The 26,806-nt window shown below is 45.2% G+C and overlaps 1 protein-coding gene across 1 annotated transcript in view; it reads left to right on the forward strand.

Moving 5' to 3' along the window:
- The window catches only part of LOC137257570 (uncharacterized), a 57,093-nt gene that overhangs the window by 25,128 nt on the left and 5,159 nt on the right, over nt 1-26,806 (forward strand). Inside the window, exons 9-26 of the mRNA XM_067794895.1 lie at nt 153-1,107; nt 1,451-1,531; nt 2,242-2,467; nt 2,979-3,191; nt 3,427-3,624; nt 5,040-5,221; nt 5,926-6,118; nt 6,988-7,095; nt 7,372-7,491; nt 7,633-7,818; nt 10,303-10,467; nt 11,904-12,095; nt 16,000-16,169; nt 16,952-17,111; nt 17,215-17,298; nt 25,390-25,548; nt 26,002-26,125; nt 26,505-26,771. Of these exons, the coding sequence (XP_067650996.1) occupies nt 153-1,107; nt 1,451-1,531; nt 2,242-2,467; nt 2,979-3,191; nt 3,427-3,624; nt 5,040-5,221; nt 5,926-6,118; nt 6,988-7,095; nt 7,372-7,491; nt 7,633-7,818; nt 10,303-10,467; nt 11,904-12,095; nt 16,000-16,169; nt 16,952-17,111; nt 17,215-17,298; nt 25,390-25,548; nt 26,002-26,125; nt 26,505-26,771 (3,783 nt within the window). The remainder of the gene's footprint in view (nt 1-152; nt 1,108-1,450; nt 1,532-2,241; nt 2,468-2,978; nt 3,192-3,426; nt 3,625-5,039; nt 5,222-5,925; nt 6,119-6,987; nt 7,096-7,371; nt 7,492-7,632; nt 7,819-10,302; nt 10,468-11,903; nt 12,096-15,999; nt 16,170-16,951; nt 17,112-17,214; nt 17,299-25,389; nt 25,549-26,001; nt 26,126-26,504; nt 26,772-26,806) is intronic.

Raw genomic sequence — 26,806 nt, forward strand, 5'->3', positions numbered from 1 at the left:
GACCTGGGTAATACGTGCCATTATAACCCAATTCCATAGATTTATGTTTAGGATATCAGTCATTGGAATGTTTGGTCAAGACTCATCATTACATGTTATTGTGTTACGTATCTTTGACCTTCTATTAATTATGTCCATTGAACTTCTTGAAGATTCCCTGGATGATATCTTTGATGATACCTGCCACAACACCGGCAGTCTTCAACCAGAGACTGCTGGAACCAGTACCTCGGTATTGGCTGACTCCGGTGCCAAAACAACTTCTTTAACTTCAGCCTCAACTTCCGGAAATGAGCATAAGGTAGTTTTAATTGACCCTGCCAAAGAACTGTTAGATTTGCGCTGCAAATCATTGGGTAGAATCACCCCTGAAGTTCGCAAAGAAGCAGAGTGGGCCACTTCTGTCACTCCGGAGAACAGGACAGAAAAGAGACAGGATGTGCCATGGACTAGTAGGTCAGTAAATAATAGTTTCGAAGAAGATGGCGATCGGTCGTCATCCACTTGTGGCATTGCAGCGTCTACGGAGGATGATGATAATGTTGAAGATTTTCCAATGCTGTCAGCTCCAAAAAAGAGGAGTCTTAATAGACAGGATAATGCGGAATGTGAGACGGAAAGGTCTAGAGTGGAAGAGGTCACCTACAGTTCGGATGAAGATACCAGTTACTCCATGCCCATTTCGGATCAGGACGTAGAATTCAGCTACAGCGGAAGTACTAAATGTTCCGATGTGGAAGAAAAAGCTGATGGTAGTCCAAATACCAGGGACAATGACAACATTTCTAAAGGTCATCCAAGTGTCTCATTAATGAATGTTGAGACCCACAGTAGTCAAAGGATGTGCACATCTGTGGATGACCTGTCCAGTTCCCAACTGAGTCAGTTGGACAGAAGGCTCTCTGCTGCTCCGGAACAAAATCTAACAAATGTCCGGCGTAAAAGTTTATTAGAGAGTATTCGAGCCAAGCGTAGGAGTCGTCTGCAATGTGACATGACAGCGAAAGATGAAGGTGAAACCCACAACATGAATACTGTCAGTCAGAAAAGTGGTGTCTGTAGCAAAGTAAAGGATTCTTTGACCAAAGTGGAGGACTTTTTGGCGAGGTAGGATTATTCAGATGCAATTGTTTATGGATTATTTGTGAAAGAAATGATCTTAATTCTGGACCTTTAAAACAAGGAACTGGAATAGAAATCCTAAGTCCTAAATCCTTTTTGCTCGGTTTTGCATTGATATCAATAAATACTTGTATATATAGGCAGACCAATAAAATAGGAATAAACTCTTCAAGTTGGACAGATCTCTCGTGTCAGACTTGCTGTGACAATTAAATGATTCCCCACTAGTGAGGACAGGGGTATTTTTGGTTTCCTGGTTACACATATTTATGTTTCTGGATGAAATTTGTCCCACATAAGTCCCCTCTCCTGCTGATGTTTTGCTTAGGTGTAAGAAGATCGTGGCCATACTGACTGACTCTTTCAACACATCACACACCTACGGCAACAGTACAGTCCAAGCATGGTGGTAAGTTCAGAAATTTACATGGGGCTCTCCATAGGGGATTCTGGGAACTGGAAATAGTGGTCTTGGGCATCTGATTGGAGGAGAGGAAGGTCTGGGTCAGATTCCAGGCATTAAATGATGTCTTGTTAGTATATATGATACTAATCAGCCCCCCCCCCCCCCCCCGGCTCATCCACCCATTAGTTCATCCATTTGTTTTGAGAGCGTAACTGAAAAAGCATACAATATTTTTCAACAAAAATTGGTAGATATATTAAACACATACTGATGTGGTGCATTTTGCTATTTGCAGATTTGGATGGTTTTTATTTTTATTTTTTGTTTCCATGGAAATGTTTTTGACTTAGTCTTAAGAGAGAGGCATGGGCTTCGTTTTCTGAGAACAACTCAAAAAACATTCACTGTCTTTCTACAAGATTTGGCTGATATATCAAACAGAGGTTCACGAAGCAACCTGTACTAAGGTTAACTGTTACTCCCATTCTTTAACATTGCACAAAGATTACAGTGAGTTACGATCACCTTAGTGCTTTGTGAAAGGAGGCCCAGAATTTTAAGTGCTGCCATTTGCTATTTTAAAGATTTTTTACATATATATTTTGTATGATTTCATTGGAAGCAATTAGGACTTGGGGGATTTGTCATCTTTGGATGACTCTTGACTGTAATACCGATTGTGTGTGTGTGTCATTGTTCCATGGCTTTGACAGGGATAAGCTGCAGTCACTAAAGAAGACTGTACAACTACCCACAACCATCATAGCTGTTGTCGGGGACACTGGTGCCGGGAAATCATCCCTGCTGAACGCTCTGCTCAATCAGCCTTGTGTTCTACCAACATCAGGAGTGCAAGCTTGCACAGCTGTAGTTGTTGAGATCATGGAAAATACACACAACCAAAACTATGAGGCTGACATCCATTTTCTCTCCAGAGAGGTTTGTATTTTGCCTTGTGGCGTAATGTACATATGGTTTCTGTGTATCCACTGGGTACATAATATTATAGTCTAGGTGTATTCTCTTGTGTATATTAGGTGTTAGTGTATCCCCTAATGTATGTATCTGCCTCTGTGGTGTAGTGGTTAGATCTTCTGGCTGGAGAATGGGAGGTCATGGGTTCCCAAAAACATTAAAATATGGTACTTGTTGGTCCCTTCCTGGTGCTGAGCATTGAACGGGAAAAACAAGGACTGGACAGCTTGGAGTCCGTACAATGTGGCTAAGTGGGGTATTCATGCTTAAATGTGGCATGGTATCTCAGTGAGCTAGCACTGTAAAACTAAGTCAAGTCTGAACTAGTACAAGCAGCCACACATACACACACATTGTCGTAAGAGCAAAATACTCTCTAGTATAACGTTACACCTCACCCCACCTGACCTTTAGTCGCTGTGTATCTCCTTATAAAGCTGTGATATTCCCAGTCTGTGTATATATTCCTCTGCAGGAGTGGCTGGAGGAACTTGAGGTCCTTCTGAACGATCTCACTAAGAGAGACGGCAGCCTACAGACATCACAGCCTGACCCTACATCAGAGGCTGGTGTGGCATATGCCAAAGTGAAGGCCGTATATGGGAAAGTTCGCAAGATGAATGTCCTCCTTAAACAGACTCACATCACACAGTGGCTCAGCAGGATCAAGACTATCTCTGTCCAATCTGTGAGTGTGTCCAGTGGCTCTGTGTATATTTGAAACTTTTGACAAGAACTTGTGTAAATTGCACGAGACACTCCTTCCTTCATCTGAATTAAGTAGTAGACCAAGAAACTGTTAAGCACCCAGTGACCTGTGACACACTGTGGCAAGTTTGGTTGTCTTGTAAAGACAAAATATGTTTGCTAATTGATGGCAAGACAAGCTTAGATATTCAGACAATGTTTATCATCTGTTTCAGGCCAAAGCACTCCGAGATGAAGTCAACAGCTATATTGAGAATACAGACAATGGTTCTAAGAGCCAGCAGTTCTGGCCAATAGTAAAACAGGTGAAACTGTACCTCCCATCATGTGAAGTGTGCAGTAGCGGAGCCGTCCTTGTTGATCTGCCAGGGGTACGTGATGCCAATGCTGCAAGGGATAAGATAGCCAAAGAGGTGAGATATGTTTTAGAGATGCTTTCGTTTTTGTTGTTTTTCCCCCAAATGTTGTCACTGACCAAATATGGTCCCTGTTTGACGATACTGGTTAGAATTGGTCATTATATGCTTGTTGTAAAAGACAACTAAGGCGATTATTTGGCCAGGTTTGATTGATGCCTGCCATCATATCCCAATTGGGTAGAACAAACCGTCACAGGCCTCTCTGGTCCAGGTAGCATTGTGTTCATGCTGCCATCATAGAGCCAAAATATTGCAGACCAGTGCATAAAACAACAAAGAAAATCACAAACAAAACTTCAATGCATGTTGTTAATTTGGGTGTCTCTCTCAGCTGCCTGAGACAATACAAAATAATTCATATTTCTAGAAATGCATTAAGGACTAGGCTAGTGAATCATTTACATAACATCAGTAGCATTGTTTGGTCAACATCACCTGTATTTTTTTGGGCATCACTCATGGTGTCAGAAACCTTGTGTTCTAGTACTTGAAGAACTGCACTTCAGTGTGGGTGGTGGGAGTATGTTAGTGTTAATGCCCATGTTCGAGTACTTGAAAAACTGCACTTTGGTGTGGGTGGTGGGAGTATGTTAGTGTTCCCGTACTTGAAGAACTGCACTTTGGTGTGGGTGGTGGGAGTATGTTAGTGTTAGTGCTCATGTTTCAGTACTTGAAGAACTGCACTTTGGTGTGGGTGATGGGAGTATGTTAGTGTTAATGCCCATGTTCGAGTACTTGAAAAACTGCACTTTGGTGTGGGTGGTGGGAGTATGTTAGTGTTCCCGTACTTGAAGAACTGCACTTTGGTGTGGGTGGTGGGAGTATGTTAGTGTTAGTGCTCATGTTTCAGTACTTGAAGAACTGCACTTCAGTGTGGGTGGTGGGAGTATGTTAGTGTTAATGCCCATGTTCGAGTACTTGAAAAACTGCACTTTGGTGTGGGTGGTGGGAGTATGTTAGTGTTCCCGTACTTGAAGAACTGCACTTTGGTGTGGGTGGTGGGAGTATGTTAGTGTTAGTGCTCATGTTTCAGTACTTGAAGAACTGCACTTTGGTGTGGGTGATGGGAGTATGTTAGTGTTAATGCCCATGTTCGAGTACTTGAAAAACTGCACTTTGGTGTGGGTGGTGGGAGTATGTTAGTGTTCCCGTACTTGAAGAACTGCACTTTGGTGTGGGTGATGGGAGTATGTTAGTGTTAGTGCCCGTGTTCCAGTACTTGAAGAACTGCACTTTGGTGTGGGTGGTGGGAGTATGTTAGTGTTATTGCCCGTGTTCCAGTACTTGAAGAACTGCACTTTGGTGTGGGTGGTGGGAGTATACAAGTCTTGATACCTTTTCCAGTACTTGAAGAACTGCACTTCAGTGTGGGTGGCAGGAGTATATTAGTGTTAATGCCTGTATTCCAGTACTTGAAGAACTGCATGTCAGTGTGGGTGGTGGCCAGCATCCACCGTGCTATTGATGACCACACAGCTAAGGATCTCCTTGGGGAGAACTTCCGTCGCCAGCTCTTGATGGATGGCCAGTATGGCAATGTGGCTTTCATATGTACCAAGACTGACAGCCTGATCCCATCTGAGCTCAAGAAGTAAGCCAAGCCCTCGTTCCCATTGCTCCAGCTCTATGCCATCCCAATAGCTTCCTCGCTACCCCTTCTCCCAACCTCTTTTCCCTATATACTACGAGCCCCCTGCCCCTTGCCCCCTTAGCCCCTTGCCCCCACATCTTGAACACTACACCCATACTCATGTCCCCTATGCTACCCCTGCTGTGGACCACTGCCTCAATCCTGTACCTTTTACATAGTGCCCTTTGCCTTTCTCTCGCTGGTCTCTGGAAGTGCTCCCTTCTTCATCAACCAATACCCTTCTACCCACTGGCAGTGCTCCAGGTCGTTGCACTTCCCTTCCTGGTCTCAGGAACCTGCTCTTCCCTGCCCTCCCCCACTACCACACTACCCACTGATACTGCCCCAGCCCTTTACCCTTTACTCTTTACCCTTTATCCTTCCTGCTTTCTGGAAAATTCTCTTCCTAGCCGTGCATGTTGCTCTATAGACAACAAATTTCTGTTTGTTTTGTTGTAGAGTGAAGCAATCTGAGAAAGGTTGCACAATGATTTGGTTGATTCAGGGCTGCTGAATTACTGCTCTACACTTGGTTCAAATGAAACATTGGAAACTATATAACCTTTCATTTACTGTACATCCAGTGAAAACCATTAGATCATATATTGTAACTCTAGGATGCAATAAACATAATTATACCAACAAATGATATAATGTGACTCAAGGCTGACTCCTAACTTCGACAACCTGAATAAGAAGTTGAAGACAGTTTTGGAGGAGTTGTCTGTCCTTGAATCCCATCAGAAGTTCCTCAAACAAAAGCAGAGCAAGAAGGAGTCTGAGATTGATGTGATGAAAACGGATTACCAGGAATTGAAGGAGGGACTTGATCAGGCGAAGAGGCTCTTGGACGAAGAGGTAAACATCAGTTAATGAATTTAACTATTTGCCTTAAGAGGTAAAAAATTTGAAGATGAGGTTCTTCAGTCTTAAAAGAGATGACTCTTGCAATCAATGTGTGGAAGTTAGGGTTGATTTAGCACAAGTTGCTGTAGTGGAAACAGAATCTAAGCTGTGAATTACCTGAATCATCCTGCCACAATGTTGTAGCCTAGTGGTTAGAGTGTTCACTCGCCACCCCAAAGATTGGGGTTTAATTCCCCTCATGGCTACAGTGTCTGAAGCCTGTTGCAGGTGTGGCATGATATTGATTAGAAGTGTGATAAAGGCCTCTTGAATTTGATTGTTGGAACTCTGTACCAAATCGTCACGATTAAATATGTCTCGTGCAATTTCTACAGGCAATAGTGTGTTGTGGACAGTAAGAATCACAGCAAATGTCTTCAAGTGTGAGTTCACTCTGTGTAGCAGCTTGTGTTGTTCCAGGTCAGACTTGGTCCTTGTTGGCTGATAATGTAAAACAGCATAGTGTGTCATCTCACCGGTCTAGGGTTGGTCTTTGATCATGTTGTCTGTCACTGGTTTGCTTGGGTCTGGTCTGACTGCTGATTGGCTTTCAGTGAGTGGGTGAGATGGGTTTTATGCCGATTTTAGCAGTCGTCTAGCAATGTCATGGCAAGGGACACCAGAAATGGCCATCACACATTGTACCCATGTGGGGAATCGAAACCTGGACCTTTAGCGTGATGAGCGTATGCTTTGACCACTAGGGTACCCCACCAGTTGGCTTACATTCTCAAGTAACAATTCTTTTAGGTATTGTGCCATATTTTATACGAGTATGAAACAGCACTGTTTAAGATTTACCTGGTGATGTGACAAAACAGGCTGTAGCTGAGTTGAAGGACGAGTTGGAGATAATGGATGTAGAGATGCAGCAGAAGGAGGCAGACATGGCAGACATCTTGGTCCAGGAGAGGGACGTGGCTCAGCAGGTGGGTGGAGCAATAGCAGAACTGGGGACTTAGGCTAAACTGTAGCAGGAACATGCAGATGTGGCCAATGTGGTGGAAATGTAACAGAAACAAAGAAATATGGACATTCTCTGGTTGAGGAAAGAGAGGTGGTTCAACAGGTGGGTGAACTACATCAGAAACACACACACACTACTTTAGCATGTAACTACCTTTACCAAAAGTGAGATCAGTTTCCCAACTCTTTCTGCAATCTTGTCAGTGAAATTTTCTTAATTTTCACATTGTGTTTTGCAGGTATCAGCCAAGAAAGACATCAGTGATATTCATCAGAGGAAACTGGTTGCCATGTGTGCAAAGGCACGAAATGACTATTCCATGAAGCAGATAAAGAAAGATTTCAGAGCAGGAATAAGGGTAGGCACTAGACTTAATACTAGACTTTCACTCATGCCACTTTCATATGATGTGTCATATATCATGTCTTTCATCCTCACTCTATCCCTGCAATCCACCCCCACTCACACACACACTCACTCGCTCTTTCTGGTGTGCTAGGAGCTGAAGCAGAAGTCTGAGAATGTGTACATGGAGGAGGATGACATCCTGGACTATGACGAGGATGACGAGGATGATGAGGATGACACAGGCAATATGGTGGATAACCTGGAGGTGTTCTGTGTCAGCTCCACCGACTACATGAAGATGACGAAGCTGCTGACAGATGTCGATGGAGCACCCCAGGTTGGTTTGGTAGGGGGCACTGTAAGTCCTCATGGTTCCTGGTATAGTGATCTCCCTGCAGTTGTTACGAATGTTAATATCCCTTTTTTTTTTTTCTTCCTTTACACACAATTTAGCCACATGTGGCTGTGTTCTGTATGAATTATCATTACGATATTAAATTTTGGATAAAGTTACATATTTTTTTATATTGTTGAAGATGTTACATATCGTGCTCCTGGTGTAGGTTGTGACTGTTCTGTGTTATTTTGTCCTGCTTGCACAGTTATTTGTTCTTCCTGTGTTCACTGTGAACTTGAAAAGGATTTTTTGGTTTTCTTTACTGTTCAAATATGTCCTAAAACTTTTCACATGGCTCTCCCAAGTCATGTCTGTCAATTCTACTCATAATAAGCTTGTTCAAGCTGGATGACCAACAACGCAGATTTAAGGCTCCACCTCCTAGCATCAACAAATCCGCAGTTAAGCTCTAGTAAATCCCTTAAAGGTCACATGCAACCAAAAAATCAAACATAATTAAAACACATTTATCACTTATTCATGACATATAATATACATTGCTGCTTTTAAAAAACAAATAAACAAAATTATAAGCGTACAATCGCGGTTCAAAGGTGCAATATTTTGTACTTGGGCTTACTTCCCCCGAAATGAAGCCCTCGAGAGACCGAACCCAGTCATAGCGGGTGGCTATGCATCCAAGTGTAACGACGGCTTCCGATTGGCTGATTCATTTGCTGATATGCTGAGGGTTCATTGCGTGTACAGAAAGATGATCTGTTTGATGGGCATTTTAGAAGTATAGCCAGTCACAAGAAAGTAAGATTCTTTATGGATAACAACTTCTTTTTGTGTACATGATGCGTCGTTTCAGTATGGATTCATATACGGTTGTCAAACAAAATCATATACACGAAAAGAAGTCGTTATCCATGAAGAATGTATATAGAGATGTTGGGTTTGGAAAATACATGTTCTCTGAATTTTGCGCTCGATCCAATAGAAAATCATGTCAGTAGAGATGGTAAACTACTGCGTGGCTGGAATCTGTCATTCGTCCAAGTACAAAGCAGGACTTGAAACTGACAAGAGTTTGCACCAGTTTCCGTCAGATCCAGTCATCCGAAAAAAGTGAATGTAGTTTGTTTGCAACCCACAGATATAAAAACGTCATGTGTATCACACGTGCCTAATTACATAATGTGGCAGACACGGGACTCGGGTGCACGCGTCATGAATCAACTTATTTTCTTTATGTCGTATAGTCTGATAGGTGTTAAGTTCAAATTGCACGTGGTCAATGATTGAAGCTGTGTATTGCATGTTGTCTTTAGCAGACAGGCAGACAGACATATAGGTGTCAATAAACCAGACATTGAGCTTTCTCTGTGACAGAGACTGCTTACCACAATCAACAAGTTGTTTTACGTATCGAGCAGATTAATTACTTGTTTGTGTACACAACCAAGATTAGACTACTGCTCACGACCTCAGACGCTGGGCATGCATACTGTTTCATGCTCCGTGAAACTATTCACTGCGCATGCGTTATGGACGCAGCGCAGCACAGCAGTTGAAACCAGTTTTCCCCCCAGCGCTTGGGGGAATTTAGTGAAACGTTTGAACTCCGATTTCGCGGGCTTTATTTCATCGCGTTTTTTTTCAACTTTATAGGTTGAATTGGCACTTTTTATGATTTGTTTCGGTAAGTGCATACCGAAAGGTACCAGAATCTGCAAAGTTGTGGTTTACGTTGCATGTGACCTTTCAACTAGTGAAATTCATTGCAGATGGCAGCTGACAGTGTTTATCGTATATATCCATTGTTTTCCAGATGCTTATAAAACTTGCAGGGTTATCTAAATAATAATCATACGAACAGCTAAATATCGTAGTAACTTATAAAAGACAAGACATGCCATCAGTTCAGTGCTTACAGTGTCTGCTGTGATGCAACACAGTCATCCGAGAGCATCAGAAAAAACATTTTAGTTGATTAAATTTGATTAAACAACAGAGACCATGCACATGTCTCAAACAGACGAGCATGAGTGATGATGAGCTGGTACTCGTAATGAAAATACTTGTACATGTGAAGGGTCGCAACTTGTCTTGAAAGGAATCTTGACATACAGTTGCATTAGACATTAGCAGGACACTAGCTGATGTGTATGTCATCACGTTCCAGTCAGTTCACAGTGTCTGTGTTGTGTTACTTTTATGTTTTTCTTGAAAACATTAACACCATTCATGTACATTTAACGAATAATCCATAATTCCTTGTGTCTAGTCATATATGAATGTTGAATGTGCAACCATTAAAACAATTGATGATGTTATTGTAAATTATTTTGACAAATTGTGGATATTGTGTCATGTCATGAGCCAAACAGCAGCGAAATTATGATGCACAGTGAAAATCAGTAATTCTGGTTTCACCTGTGCCCTTGACCTTGTGAATAATACGATGTGTATATGTGACAGGTATTCAGTACCCCAGACGAGACCCAGATCCCGGCACTGAGGGAGTTCGTCCACACCACCTCTCTACAGCAACGGGATCGTACTGTGCGGCAGATCGTGGAGAAACTTGGACTCTTTGTGTTTGATGTGGACAATTATCTTAAGATGTCAGAGTATAATGGAAAGGTTTGTATTGACTATATTGCACACTTGTGAAGATCCAGGTTAGAATTAGTCTTTGGCAACCCATGCTTGTTGTAAAAGGCAACTGATATTACTGGCTGGTCAGAGTGGCTGCCTGGTTTTCACACTTGTTTGTCACTGTATCCCAGTCGCTTTGATCAGTGCTCTTTGGCTTAATCACTGGATTGTCTTGTCCAGATAATTTACAGACCGTCGGTCTTAGCTAGAATATTGCAGAGTGGCGTTTAATAACACACCAACAAATAAAAAACATTAGACTGTTTTATTGTAAGACTGCGTTATTACATATTGCTGAGATTATTAACATCAGGGCCCCGTTTCACAAAACTCTCGTAAGCCTAAGATCTCGTAAGTTTTCTTGTAGCCATTGTGCCTCCTATATTGAAACGCAGGAGCTACGGATGCTACGAGAAAAGTTACGAGAGTTTTGTGAAACGCGGCCCGGGACTATATGTATCATGTTAATTCTCTTGATTCAAAGCTAGAGGAAGTGTTCATTGATATCATGAAAGATGGCATACACCATGTTATTGATACTCCGCCATTTGGACATCATTTAGTCAGTTCCTGGTCATGAGGCTGTGGGGAGCTGTTCTGGTTCGATCATCTGTTCAGCTCTCTGACTTACTGCTGACCTTGACCTTTCCTTATCACTCTGTGGCTGAAATATTGTTGACGTGACAGTACATTTTAACTCACTCACTCACTTGCTCTGGCACTGACAAAGTTATAAACACCAGATAAAGCCACTTTTAAACTCTCTCCCAACATAAGCTCTGCTGTGATTTACTAGCTGTGCGTCATCTGGACTAGACGCCATTGATCTGGCATATTGGTGAGTACAGTGTCAAACAACAAGCCTGAACCTTCAACAATGTCCTTACCCATCACTCACTGAAAGGGAGACTTGGCCTCAACAAACTGGCAGCTCCAGTACATTTGATGTCAGTCCCATCTCTAGCACTGTGTGACTGCTGGTTCAATATACAGGATGTGTATCGTGGGTCAGGACCATAGCTAAGCTTCATCCAGGTAGCAGTAAGAAAGTCTAGAAATTTTCAGAAAATGGGCACCCGTGATGGTGTTGGGGTAGAATAGGCCTTCAGCAACCCATGCTTGCCATAACAACTGTGCTTGTCGTATGAGGCGACCAACGGGATCGGGTGGTCAGGCTCACTGACTTGGTTGACACATGTCATCGGTTACCAAATGTACAGATCGATGCTTATGTTGTTGGTCACTGGATTGCCTGGTCCAGACGTTTATTTACAGACCACCGCCATATAGCTGGAATATTGCTGAGTGCGGCATAAAACTAAACTCACTCACTCACACACACACTCAGAAAATTGGCACTGGTCCTTTTTAGTGCCCCCCTTTAACAAGCATGCATACAGTGTGCACTGTACTATCCCCAGGGAAGTGGCAAAGTTCAGCCTATTGTCACAAAACATGTGACAGCCCTGCTGCAGAAGATCGACCCAATCGTATCCCAGCTGAGTGAAGACATCCAAGGACTGTTCAACAGCCACCTAATTCCTAACATAGAGGGTGGATGCAGGCTTGCGGGTCTGAAAGCCCGCACCACCAGTGACAGGTGGGGTAGCAAGGTGGGTGTGCAGACATGCCAATTGATACGACTGTTGCAGAACAAGATTGACAAACTTTATGGATAACAACTTCTTTATTACGATAGTGCGACGTTTCAGTACAGATTCTTGCACCGTTGTCAAGCACCCATGAAACATACAGTGGTGGCAAAGTATATATGATGAGACTAACAAAGACAACAAGATAAACAAGGTGAATTAACACAATAGGGACTGAGGTGCTGCAGCCAGTAGGTAGACAATGGGGGAGGGAGTAGAAGCCAACAATGTACAAGTGTAGGGGATGGTTTAACAATGTAGAGAGTTTATACAGCTGATTGGGCTTGGAGGAGTGCATCATAAGCTGATGGAATGTAATATCCTTGATCTCGGTTGATGGTAAGCTTTTGACCTTTGATATAAATGGCTTCGGTTATCCATAAAGTTTGTCAATCTTGTACTCCCCAACTTCTAAAATGCCACTCAAAGATGTTGCAGAACAATTCTGTGTGGATCAAACTGAGCAAACACACAATCACAGGGTTCTGACTTGGGATGTAGCACAGAGATTGTGAGAACATTGAGTGATCAGATGAAATGAACAAGATAGTGCAGAATCCCTGGCAAAAAATGCTGTAGTAGAGGGCTTGCAGGTTTAGAGAACATGCACCTTTCATCCCCACAATGATCTTCCATGTGCTGCAAACTGTGACTAAAAACATGTTGATAGTCATCATATTCTTTATTGTTCAATAAAGAGAAGATTAAAAAATGCAACTAGATGACACAACAATTAATTTATGATACAATTGACTCATGTCACTGACAAATTTGTCTAATCTGTAGTCACGCTACTTCTACCATTCAGGTATCATCCCACTTGTCACACATGCCGTTTGTTACACATGCCAGTTGTCACACGTCATTTGTGACACGTCATTTGTTACACATGTCATTTGTCACACATGTCATTTGTTACACACCCCAATACACATACGGTCACAGACCGCTGCACACACCTATTACCTATTAGTCAGGAATGGGATAACCCATACTCGTTACAGACATTAAAAGAGACCGCAACACAACTGATTAGCACTACGTGTCATTTCATTGCATTTTATATGCATTTGATTCAACTGAACACAGAAGAGGATGTCGTCAGAATCGGGATCATCTCAGTCTAAGCACTTTAAGTCTTCATCGTATGAGTCTTTAGCTACTGGACCTGCACTGAAACTACACTCCATGGTTTCTTCAAAGTCCTTCAGCAATGAGATAGTCCCTCCTGATGAACGTCGTACCTATGATAAACCTCAACGATCAATGTCTACTAGGCCTTCATCAATTAGGTCAACAACTATGCTGCACTTTATACGTCAGATGCTTGCACTGCACACCGGCCTCTTCATGCAACAATTCACCACTCGTATGATTAACCTGATATACTGCCGAAGGGAGTACTGCCGAAGTCGGGGATTCATTGTCTCCTGCCAGATATCTCTGTGGGTGGCCGCCTTCCTCGATTCCTGTCGGAATGGGAAAAGGTGACTTCCAATCCCTACGTCCTATCCACAGTTAAGGACGACCACAGTGGAACCGAGACACACCTCCCTTTTCCGGGATCTGTTGCACTCCTCAGCCGGTAGTTCCGGAGAGAGCCGAGGTTCTCCGTGCCAAGGTTCTCCAGTCTTTACTGGACAAGGCGGCCATCTAGGTGGTTCCGATGGGACAGGAACAAGAGGGATTTTATTCCAGTTATTTCATCGGGAGATATTCAGGATTATCTCCCAGTTGTTCGGGTCATTTCAGGTGGATCTGTTTGCCTCTGGGGGAACGAACAAGATTCCTGTGTTTTGCTCTCGGATACCGGATCCGAGGGCCATTGCCCGGGATGCTTTCCAACTCGATTGGACGGGCAGGGTACTGATTCCCAGGGTCCTCTCGCAGCTTGCCACCCAACCAGCTCGACTGCTTGTACTCCTTGCACCACTTTGGTTGTCTCAAAGCTGGTTTCCGGTAATGATAAGGTTTCTGGTTCTGCCTCCTGTCCTACTACCCTTTTGACTGGACTTACTATCCCAGAACGTAGCGCCGCACCCGAATCCCAGAATTCAGTGGATGGCTTGGCCGCTGTTTGGGCTTGTCCACTATTGTTGTAGGTATAGCAGTAATCAACCCCCTGACTGTATGACAACTGGCAATATCAAAATGTGTAACTTCTGGCAATATCAGAGTGTGTAACAACTGGCGTGTGTAACAAACCATCAATCAGGCAATATGAATGAGCTTAATGCAACTGGTAATCCATTGTGTTAATATTACATGTTCAGACACCCAACAAATTAATAGGAGAGCCGAGATACCGGATGCCGGTTTAGAGAATGTTAGTTGATGTACAGTCAGTCAGTTGGGTGGTCTTTGTTGGGCCAAAATACCGAACAGGCTACAGGGATTCACTTTGCCCTCCATTATGTCTAAGTTATGCAATATTTTATCAAATGATGAAAATATTTTAATTAGCATGCACACCAAAGATGCACATGTGAAAAGAGAATGTGACTTTGTTCTTGAAGACATAAAATCGAGGCAAGATTATTTACCATTTCAATTCAAATATATTTTGCTAGGGATTGTATAAGACACGGGAATTAAGATTACTGTGTGTGTCTTGTATAGAGAGCCAGAAATAGCAATCAGCTGTGCAGATGTTTTCCGGTGGTTTGTTAAAACACACCACCAATATAAGGGGATGATGATAATGCAGCAAGGTTGAGCGCACCTGTGACTAGGTGTAAAAACCTTGGAGTCAACTTTGTGTGCAAACCCTTACCGTGTTGTCACAAAACCTAGTGTACAGTACACCACCCTGTGCACTTAAAAGAACCGGCAAATGTGTTGGTATATAACCAGATGGTGGCCACATGAATGCGTGCGAACACCTTGTTGCGGATACAGCAACGTGCAGTAAACTTGGACAAAGTACTGTGACTGTGTTAACCTCTTTGGTCATGTGGTCAAGGTGTCCGACTTCGGATCAGAAGGCCTGTCGTTCGAATCCCAGCGCGGGACTCGGAAATTATGCGGCCGCTACATTGGTGCCCAACGTGGGGCTGAATATGTTCCTATGAAATTTGAACAAAATAAGCTTCAGCACCCGACTATGCGGCCTGGGACATGCCTTCTGTTGACGGGGGAGTATGTAGCAGGGCACGGAGTCATCCTACAGATGACATCCTTACCTTGTCAGCTTGCTGATGGGGTTAACCTCTCTGGTCATGTGGACAAGGCATCAAACTTCAGATAAGAAGGTCCGTCTTTTGAATCCTACCGTTACAGGTAGTTGCCAGTTGTCTTGTGGTCTGACTAGGGTATTAACTATTAGTACTGTTTTTGGAAAAATGATTAGCGATTATGAAATTAAGCAATCGATTGTCGTATTGGGAAAGGGTAAAGAATCAATTTTCGATTATAATTGATTTTCTTAATGTGGATTAGATTCTTTATGTGTCAAGTTACTAAATAATTTGAAATTATGTATTTTCATCAGCTAGAAATTAAAGTTCATGAGGCATGTAAAACTTCAAACTGTTTTTTTCCAAAGGTTCAAAGCAAACTATATTGACTCACTTTGATCAAATATGACTCAGTGTTTCAAGTTTTAACAAGTCTTTTTGACTCACGGTCATGAAGAGCAAAATGAAACACTGAGACTGATGCAAGATTAGATTCAATTGACTACGGTAGGTTCTTTCAGGACTAAATTCTGATGCCGATAATGAGAGCATTCCGCATTGGATGGTTGCTGGTTTTGACAGCTTCTACTGTACATGCTAATGATGACGTCTAGTGCTTACCAGTATGTGTATGGAGGCTGCTGCGCTGGTAACTCTTCTTTCTTAAATGTTGAAAGTCACTATTCCAGGTGAACAAAGAAAACCGGCACCTTGGTGGGCTGGCATTCATGACGTATCGAGCAACAGTGTCAAGGCAGGGCAAGTATAACTCCCCGACTGCTGGACCAGTGGACTTTAACTATGACCTGGCACTGCCCCTCCTGGTAGCTGTTGCAGGTTGCTGGAACAAGGTCTTTGGGTGAGTCTTCCTGTGAAGTTCTCATGGTTAGTGGCATAGTGAAATGTTTCTGCACGGTTTCGGATGTTTTGTGAGATTGAAAATAATAATAATAATAATAATCGGCTTGTCTCAAATTCATATTATTCAGAAAGTTGTTGGTGGGTTTGACTTAGCAGCGTTACCAGGGAGAAGTCCAATTCACTGTCTGTGCTGCGTGTAGAGGGGCGAGGGCCCTGAACTGATCATGCCAGTATCACGCAAACTCTCTCTACGTTTTCATCTTAGTCTGTAAAAATAATAATATTTCATTTATATGCCGCCTTGTATCCATCTAACTAGTTGCTCACTGGACGCTGTAATCAGAATCTGATTATTATTACTCCGGATAACCCAAGTTGCCACTTAAGCGCTAGAGCTTTATAGTCACATGACTTTTTCTTACTGGGTACCCATTTTCTGCTGGGTGGAGAGAGGCAAATTTGAACAAACTCACTTGCCTAACTTGAGACAACATTTATAACAGGCTTCGTTGTGGGGCAGGACTGTAGTCCAAGAAACTGTCACGAGTCGAGTAATTTCAACTGATTCATGACCTGAGCACTATGCACAAAACCACACACAACCTCTACACTAATAAGTATTGGTGTTTTCTGTTTGAATCAAATAATGTATTAAGGCAAGAATTAAATAATCTCAGCAAAATGCAGATGTTGACATGAGCCTTACTAACATTCCTCATCCGTTACAAAGGGCAGATGGCAGGATGCCTTGGCTTGTTGTGATGATATGAGATGCTTCAGATCACTCTTCTGGTGCACACTGGAGAAGGTGAACGCATCCATGATGGCAGCACTGGGAACCTTTAACGAAGACGTGAAGAACAACCTAACTCTAGTTGGGTTTGACAGTGTTCAGATAGAGACTGTCATCCTTCAAATTCATCGGAATACCACTGCAAAGGTGAGTTCTTATTTATTCAAGATTTTGCATAATAGAATATTTAGTCTGTTTGTAAAATCACATACTATATGAAAGATCCATTGACACCAATATTCATCTGCAGCTGAATGAAATGGTTGACCTGATGAAGGATTATGTGACAAGCCAACAGAGGGAGATCTCAAGAATCATTACCCCAAATATCCAGGTATGTGCTTAGTGTGAATTGTTTGTTCAGTATATTGGGATGGTAAAACAGTCACAGGATCACGACAATCTCAAGATTCTCATTTCTGGTAGAGGGGTAGTCTTGTGGTTAATGTGTTTGTTTCAGCTGTGTTCAATTCGCGACATGGTACAATGTAGGAAGCCCATTTCTGGTGATCCCCGCCATGATATTGCTGAAATATTGCTAGAAGTGGTATCAAGCTAAACTCACTCACTCATGTCTGGCAGAAAGAGTGACAGTTCACAGTTAAAAGAGTTCCCAGGGACAGGAGGTGTCTCTTGGAAATTACATTTGTACCTTGTAATCATGGTATAATTAAAAGCTGCTGATATGAAGCCAGTGATCTTTCCAAATTTTAAGTGCAGAACAGTGGACATACTAACTGCAAAGTATGCGAAGTTGACGTTGCTGTAGTTTAGAAGGATTTCTTTTTCAGAAGAAGTCCTCCTAGGGGTACATGTAAGCATTTTTATGTCCATTAAAAATCCCTACGACATTTGTAACTATTTTGATAATAAAATATTTCCAAAACAAAAAACTCGTTTTTGTCTTGTGAGACCACCCTTATAGGGCCCCTCAGGCCCCCTACAGCCAAGAGCAGGTAACTCTGGCCGTCTACCTCGCACCTCACTTTTCATGCTGTCGTTCCAGTGAACGGTCGCGTCCATTCAGAGTAGCGTCATGTCCTACAAACCCGAAAAGATGTCATCTGTCCGGTCCCTGATCACGGACGCGATGTCCGACCTCCGGCAGGAGATCGGCATCCGTCCCTCTGATCTTGCGGGGCCGGGGTTGTCTATGGGGGGTACCCAAACCTCGGGCCTAGGCTCGGGCACGGGTACTGTCCCTGGAGGAGTGTCTGATCCAAGCTCAGGCTCTGGTGACGGCCTCCTCGCTGGGTCGGCGTGTTTTGCATCGAGCTACGGCTTGGGTGCAGTTCCGCCTCCCGGCGCTGGTCCATCGGGTTTCGTACCGTTGGTTACCGGTAACCTCACTAGTGGTTCCCGAGCACCGGCTTTGCCGTCTGCCTCGGTTCCACTCGGTGCACCGGGGATCCCTGCTTCGGCAGCCGATCCCACGGGGTCTCGCCACCTTGGTTCGTCGGTAACCCATGGGTCGGTCGGTTCGGGCAACTCGGCTCTTCTGGATCCGTTGTCCTTGTCAGCGGGCTCCTCGTGCGTTTCTTCGGAGGTATCCCTCGGTACGGGGGACTCCTTTGTAGAGATGTGTAGCGAGGTGGCCATGGACGAGGATGGCGGTCTGGAGCAGTCGGGGGAAGCTCACAGCTTCTCGCTCGGATCATCCCTGTGGCAAGTGCGCGAGCGTATCGCGGTTGTTTTGCCGCAGGTGGTCGTCCCTTCAGACGCACCTGATCCCGTGGAGTTTCGCCTTCCTGGGGAAGCGTTTGCTCCGTCTAGGGTGGCCGAGACTCAATTGCGTATTTTACCTTCACTTATCAGTGAGGTAATTAATCCTCTCCTGTCGGGTAGTCGCTCACGGTTCGATATTCCGGAGCTTAACCGCCGCTACTCGATGGGGGAGGATGCGCTGTTTGACCCTCCCGTTGTCGACGAGTGCGTGTACAAACCCGAAAAGATGAGTGAAAAAGAGTCAGCAACTGTATGTATGGTTCCTTTCCTTTCGCACGGGTGTTAGTTGGAATTTCATGGCTGAAATTTTCATTCATAAATTGTTGTAACTTTTGCCAGGTAGGTCCTGTCTTCCTGCCATGTGGCTGGCAAGATGGCGGTCTTTATGGCTTCTCTTTTTTATAGGAAGTGTTTCACCTGCGTCACATTTTCCTGTATGTTGCTTGTTAGTATGTTCTTACATGCTGGGATGTTTTAACCCATTTTTTGCTTGTTTCAGTCAAAATGGGTACTTGAGTTTTCGACTTTTCGTCTTCTATCATGGTGTCACACAATTATATGTACACGCCTGTAGATTGCATTTAGCCACTTATACAATGTGTTAAGCTGGGTTAAATGTACTTTATTTTGGGCTTAGCAATTTATTATCGCCCGTGCGTTTATATTTTGCACATAATGTGTTTAATTGTGTATGTTTTCTGTACATCAGTTACCATTAGGTTGGTTCTGATTGTTACAGTTCCGCCCCTGCACTTCGTGTGGTAATACTCTTCCACCTCAAGCCCCACATCTGATTTGTCTGAGGTGCTTAGCGGAGGAACATCATGACGATCAAGTCTGTTAAAAATGCAGAGCTTTTTCACCACGCACAAACAAGAGCCGGGTGGCCGACTTCTTGTTTTATAACAACCTGTTACAGGCGGGGGTTGATATTTGGGCTCAGGACCCGCCCTCCAAAAAGGGCAAGGGTAAGGGTAAGAAGAGCTCTAGCTCCTCTTCGGAAGGCCCAGGGGTCAAGCGGGCTAAGTCGGGGGATGTTCCCTCCTCTTCTCTCCCTCTAAAGTTCCACCCCCGCACCACTCACGTTATCAGATATTTCTTCTCTTTTACAGCAACAGTCCCTGTCCGGTCCCTGATCACGGACGCGATGTCCGACCTCCAGCAGGAGATCGGCATCCGTCCCTCTGATCTTGCGGGGCCGGGGTTGTCTATGGGGGGTACCCAAACCTCGGGCCTAGGCTCGGGCACGGGTACTGTCCCTGGAGGAGTGTCTGATCCGAGCTCAGGCTCTGGTGACGGCCTCCTCGCTGGGTCGGCGTGTTTTGCATCGAGCTACGGCTTGGGTGCAGTTCCGCCTCCCAGCGCTGGTCCATCGGGTTTCGTACCGTTGGTTACCGGTAACCTCACTAGTGGTTCCCGAGCACCGGCTTTGCCGCCTGCCTCGGTTCCACTCGGTGCACCGGGGATCGCTGTCGGGTAGTCGCTCACGGTTCGATCTTCCGGAGCTTAACCGCCGCTACTCGATGGGGGAGGATGCGCTGTTTGACCCTCCCGTTGTCGACGAGTGCGTGTACGCCTCGATCGCGCTTGGAGGGGTCGTCTGGCCACAGCCAGGCGTCGGCTCGTCAGGGACGCCGCTTGACGCCTTTTACCTCATCGAACCAGGTGCTCCGCTCGGTTTACCGCTCCTTTGAGGAGCAATATCGGAACGCCGTGCAGCAACTTAAGGTTGCGGTGCACTCAGCCTACCTCTCTGTCCTGCAGAGGCAGCTGGTGTCACAGGAGGACGGGGACGAGGAGGTTTCCTCGTCCACGTTAGAGCGGCAACTTACGGAGGTGCATTCACATTTGGCGCGCGACTCGATGCGCTCTTGCGCGAGTCAAATGATGTGTGCTGTGATGGGCTTTCGTAGGCTATGGCTGTCTGTCGCCAGGTATTAATCGGCTACACAGCAGGCACTGCTGTCTTTGCCTTTCCGGCTGGGCTCGACTCTGTTCCTGGGGGCTTTGACAGTAGTTAGGGAGGCCGCGGAGGAAGTTCTCTAAGCCCTTGCTTGAACAACGCTCCACCTCTCGCGCGCGGCCTTCGGTCCTCAGCTCAAGCTATCCTGCGGCTCAGGCTAAGGATGCGCCGAAGTGGACTGCTCCACTACAGGCACGCAAGAGCAAGGGCAAGGGTAAAGGCAAGGGTAAGGCAGCTTCTCAGCCGCCTTTTCAGAGGAAGGGGAAGCCGGCCCCGGCTTCCCAGTAAGCGTACCTCCGGAGCCCTTGGTTGTCCCGTTGCAAGCGGCAATCTCTCTGCCATCGGCCGGGACACTTTGCCTTCTACCCGAAATTCCTGTGGGTGGTCGCCTCCTGTTATTCCTCCGGGAATGGGAGAGAGTCACGTCCAATCCCTGGGTCCTGTCCACACTCAGGGATGGCCACATGCCACAGTGGAAGCGAGAGCCTCCTCCTTTTACCGGGATTCGCTGCACTCCGGTGCCGAAATCGCCGGAAAAGGTGGCAATCCTCTGTGCCGAAATTCAGTCTTTACTGGACAAGGCAGCCATAGAGATGGTTCCATTGGGACAGGAGAATACGGGGTTCTACTCCACTTATTTCCTGGTGACCAAAAAGGACGGAGGGTTCAGACCCATTCTAAATCTCAAGGGTTTGAACAATCTGATAGAGGTGCCGTCTTTCAAGATGGAGACACTGAGGTCAGTGATCTCGTCTGTGGAGGCAGGGGATTGGCTTACGTCAATCGACCTCAAAGACGCCTACCTCCATGTACCGATGCATCCTGAGTTCAGGAAATACCTTCGGTTTTCCTTCGACGGGGTTTGCTACCAGTTTCGCGTGCTCCCCTTCAGCATCTCCACAGCGCCAAGGGTGTTCACCAAACTCATGCTAGTACCAGCTCAGGGCGCAGGGCAACTTTTGTTTCCCGTACCTGGACGACTGGATCCTCAGAGCGCTCTCCCAACACCTAAGTCGAGAATCCACACAGTCAGTGATGGATATTCTCACCAGGCTAGGTTGGGTTATCAATCTAAAAAAAATCAGAACTGGTGCCGACGCAGGATCTGGTTTTCTTGGGGGCGAGGTTCGAGACAACCCGAGGGTTTCTCTGTCCCAAGAGCACATTATCAAGGTACAGAGCATAGTGTTACGGTTCCTACAGTCCCCCATGGCCTCAGCACGAACGTGGCTTCAGTTGCTAGGCAACATGGCGGCGACGGTGGATGTAGTTTGGCGTGCACGTCTGAGAATGCGTCCCATTCAGCAGGCGTTAGCACAACAGTGGTCCCACTCGGAGAGCTACGAGAAGAATCTGGCTATTCCCCAGTGGTTGATACCTCACTTGCGGTGGTGGACAGATACCGGGAATCTATCCAAAGGTTTACCTCTGATGACTCCGGTACCGTCGCTCACAGTTTAGACGGATGCCTCCCTCACAGGGTGGGGAGGTGTCCTAGGCGACCTCACAGCGTCGGGACTATGGTCCGAACACGAGGTGACCTTGCACATCAATGTGCTAGAGTTGAGAGCTGTGAGGTTGGTGTTCGAACGCTTCGTGGATCAGGTTCGAAGCCAAGTGGTTCGTCTAGAGATGGACAACCAGACGGCGATGTCCTACATTCTGAAGCAAGGCGGCACTGTGTCTCCGTCGCTCCTTCAGGATGCGTGGCAGTTTCTGCTATGGTGCGATCAGTTCAGCATACGGGTTATGCCTCTCTATCTCCCAGGGGTGGACAACGTGCGTGCAGATGCGCTCTCACGACGTGTTCTAGGTCCCCACGAGTGGTTGCTCGATCAGGAGGTATTCGGGATTATCTCCCAGTTGTTCGGGTCGTTCCAGGTGGATCTGTTTGCCTCTGGAGTGACGAACCACATTCCAGTTTTTTGTTCTCGGATTCCGGATCCGAGAGCGATTGCCGCCGACGCCTTCCAGCTGGACTGGACAGACAGGGTCTTGTGGGCGTTTCCACCAATTCCCCTGATTTCCAAAGTTCTGTCTCAGTTTGCCACCCAACCAGCGTGGCTACTAGTGCTTCTCGCACCTCTGTGGCCGTCTCAACGCTGGTTTCCGGTAGTACTCAGGTCGCTAGCACAACCGCCTGTACTATTACCACAGCGATCGAACCTACTATCCCAGGACGGCCAGCCTCACCCTAATCCCAGGATTCAGTGGGTGGCATGGCCACTGTCCGGAATCGTCTCCAAAAGAGCGGAATTCCTACATCAGTTGCAGACACAATTCTGGCTTCGGGGAGGGATTCCACGAATGTACAGTATGAGGATAGATGGGCCTGTTATGAGCGCTGGTGTGGAAATAGAGGGATTCTCGATCCCTTTTCTTCGACTGTAGTTGAAGTATTGGAGTTCTTACAGTCTCGTTTAGAATCGGGTTTAGCCGCTTCTACGATTCGAGGCTACTCCACGGCTATTTCAGCCTTCCACATACCCGTCGAGGGTGCCTTGTTGGGACAACACCCCCTGGTACAGCGTTTTCTTGCAGGCGTGGACAGACTGCGTCCGGTCGTTAGACAGACAAGTCCCCCATGGGATTTGTCTATAGTCTTGGATTGGTTGTCCTCTCCTCTCTTTTATGACTTGGCCAACCTGTCGTTGCAACTGTTAAGTTGGAAAACGGCTTTCTTGGTGGCGGTTACTTTGGGTAGACGTGTTGGCGATTCACATGCCATGTCTTCAGACCCGGAATTAACTGTGTTCCATAGGGATCGGGTGAGCATACGCTTACCAGATTCATACCGCCCGAAGATTGATCACTCGTTTCATGTGAAAGCGCCTATCGATCTTCCTGTGTTTACGCTTCCTGCGTCATCTCACGATACATGCCGTAAGGCTCATGTATTGGACGTTCGGAAAACTCTTAAAGCCTACATTAAGAGAACTGCCTTACTCCGTAAGGAGAAACAGCTGTTTTGCTGTTATGGCGGTGGCAAAGCTGGTTACACAAACGGTATCCCGATGGATTGTATCGGCAATCTGCATGGCCTACATACATAAGGGCTTATCTCCCCCAGAGGGGTTGAAAGCTCACTCAGTAAGAGCAGTGGCCACGTCAAAAGCGTATACTGCAGCTCTGCCCATTGAGGAGATCTGCTCAGCGGCTATTTGGAGCCGTCTGAGCACGTTCATCCGGCATTACCAACTGGACAGACACTCCCGAGAGCGTGCTCGGTTCGGTCAGTCAGTTCTCCACAGTGGACATAGTAGCTCTGCTCAAGCCGATTGAGACTTGTAGACTATATCTGTTTGCACTTGGTGGTGGGTTGCTATCCGTTCCCATTTGACTGGTGGTGGTATTTGGTGATGGTTTGTTAATCCCGCCCTCCCTTGACTTGGTGCCTTACTTTCCTATCCATTTCCCCGCTTAGCTTGCTAATGTGGTATGGACAGGTTTTCCAGTTTGGCGAGTTTCTCCTATGTCCACGTCTCCAAACTTTGTTTGGGGTGGGCGGGGTTTGTTATTTGGGGTTTCCCAATTTTTGGCCAATGGGAATATAAGCTTTGACAAGCGGGTACTCAGCTTTGTCACGCCCCCCGCCTTGATTGACATCAGCGGTCAGGTGACAAGGTAGGTGCCTTTTTCTATTTCCGTATGGTTGTAGATTCGCACTTCAATCGAATGGACTGTGCTGTCAGACAGAATACCACTCCCTATTGCTTATCTTTGGGAGTCTGTTTAATGCTTATATGTACCCCAAGGAGGACTTCTTCTGAAAAAGAATTATACAAACCTGTAGAGGTTATGAATTCTTTGAAGAAAGTCCTCCTTGGGGTACGGCCACCCTCCTCCCCTCATTCTGTCTGATACGTTCAGCATGAAAAGTGAGGTGCGAGGTAGACGGCCGGAGTTACCTGCTCTTGGCTGTAGGGGGCCTGAGGGGCCCTATAAGGGTGGTCTCACAAGACAAAAACGAGTTTTTTGTTTTGTAAATATTTTATTATCAAAATAGTTACAACTGTCGTAGGGATTTTTAATGGACATAAAATGCTTATATGTACCCCAAGGAGGACTTTCTTCAAAGAATTCATAACCTCTACAGGTTTGTATAAATTTGTGATATCAAGCTCATGACTTAATGAGACTAATGTGATTGCTTTGTCAGCCATGCTGATGCTGAATTCAGAGATGCAAACCCATACGATTGTGTGTTTGTTACCAAAAAGCAACATGAAATATGCAATTACGATAGCAGTGAAAAATATATGAATTTGTAGACAAATACGTTACAATAAACTATCAGAAAGCATCCATACCATACACAATAAGTGTCAAACACATTTTTTTCAATATCAAGCTATATCTGGAGACTTATTACTGATTTTGATGAGTACAATTTTAATAGCAAGTTTTTAGAATGTCTGTATGTTTTCTATTAAACATGAAAATTCTTTGGAAAATTTGATACTAATTTTGGGCATAAAGTACTAATTTTTGCATAAGTTTTTGGCCAAAATACCAATTGGGCTAACTAAGAGTTGGCATCTCTGTGTATTGTTTGACATATGTCATCGCATCCTAATTGGGTAGCTTGATGCTCATGCTGTTGATCTTTGGATCATCTGGTCGAGACTTATTTACACCCTGCCATCCTCAAGATGGAATATTGATGAGTACATTGTACAATAAACAGAAAATACTCTCCATATCGTGGAGACGTGATATGGCTGTTTACATCTACAGGCGGCCATGTTGAAGGTCTACGACATGACAAGTAGAGAACACGGCATCGGGTGCTACAACCGTATGAAGCAGATGATGGCGATGCATGTTGACAGTTGTGGTTATGCCATGTTTGACGAGACTGTCACAGAGATAAAGAACAGGCTGTCCAAACTACAGGTAGATTGATTGTTGCCTGCCAGAGATACAGGAATGAGAAGGCAGTTCATCAAAGATTATGATACTGAAATGTAGTGTGTCAAAGATTGTGGTACAAGGTTGTGGGGTGTCAAAGATTGTGGTTTAAGGTTGTGGTGCATTAAAGATTGTGGTACAAGGTTGTAGTGTGTCAAAGATTGAGATATATGTTTTTAGATTGTAAAGATTGTGGTATAAGGTTGTGGTCTGTCAAAGATTGCAGTACAAGGTGGTTAATGTGTCAAAGATTGTGGTACAGTGTTGCAGTTTGTGGTGACTGAGTGATTTAGATGTGTGTGCTGGATTAGGTCCTAGAATCTGAGAGTGTGGGTTGGAGTCAAGGGAGGTAGTTAACCCAGCCAAAGTACTAGAATCTGTACTCTGCTTATAAAGTGTGCCCCCAAATATACTGTGTGTTGTTGCCTTTGATTCCAGGAGAGCGTTGTGGAGAAGGTGAAGGGTGTGTTAATGGCTCTGTGTCGAGGGTTCAAGGTGTACTTCGAGCCCCTATGGCAGTCTCCAGACAGTTGCCACGATTTGAGACAGAATTTCTCAGCAGGTAACAATCTCACATGCCCTTCCTAGCAGTTTCCTTGCAACCATAATGGTCACTGGTCGCTCAGGTGACCGAGGCATCGCTATTTCTGTACACAGTTGTGTCCCTTACATGTGTAAGGATGTGGTGGTGGTCATGAATGTGAATCTCTTTGGCATAAAGATTATGATCCTTGGTTTGTCGTGACATAGGATTTGGTACACTAGGGTAGTTTTCGTCCCCAGTGTGAATGATGGACATTCTGTGCAAAGCAGGATTAAACTCACTACATTCATTCACTCACTCACATATACTCGCTAGACTTGCTCACTCATTCAGTATACTCACTCACCCACCCTCTCCTCACTCTCACTACACTCAATCACTCCCTGCCTCACTGCAGGTGTGTCCCAGTGCCTCATTGAGCTCCACCAGCTGTTCCTGGACTGTGGTCTGCCGTTGCCTGTGCTGATGCCAGACACTGTAGCAGAACCTGACACAGCAGAGGTGGTTGCTGAGGAAACTGTTGATGATGTGTTGGGTGCTCTGCGTCACGATGTGGAAGACAGTTTGAAACGCCTGGAGGAGCCTCAAGGATGTGGAGTTAAGCAAGAACCATATGTTGTTTCAGGACCAAAGGATGTGTTTGACTTTGATTGTAGGCAGGAAGGTAAGCGTGTGTTTGTTATATTCCGTTTAGTAGCC

Source organism: Haliotis asinina, chromosome 12 (assembly GCF_037392515.1).
Source record: "Haliotis asinina isolate JCU_RB_2024 chromosome 12, JCU_Hal_asi_v2, whole genome shotgun sequence".
Classification (NCBI taxonomy): domain Eukaryota; kingdom Metazoa; phylum Mollusca; class Gastropoda; order Lepetellida; family Haliotidae; genus Haliotis; species Haliotis asinina.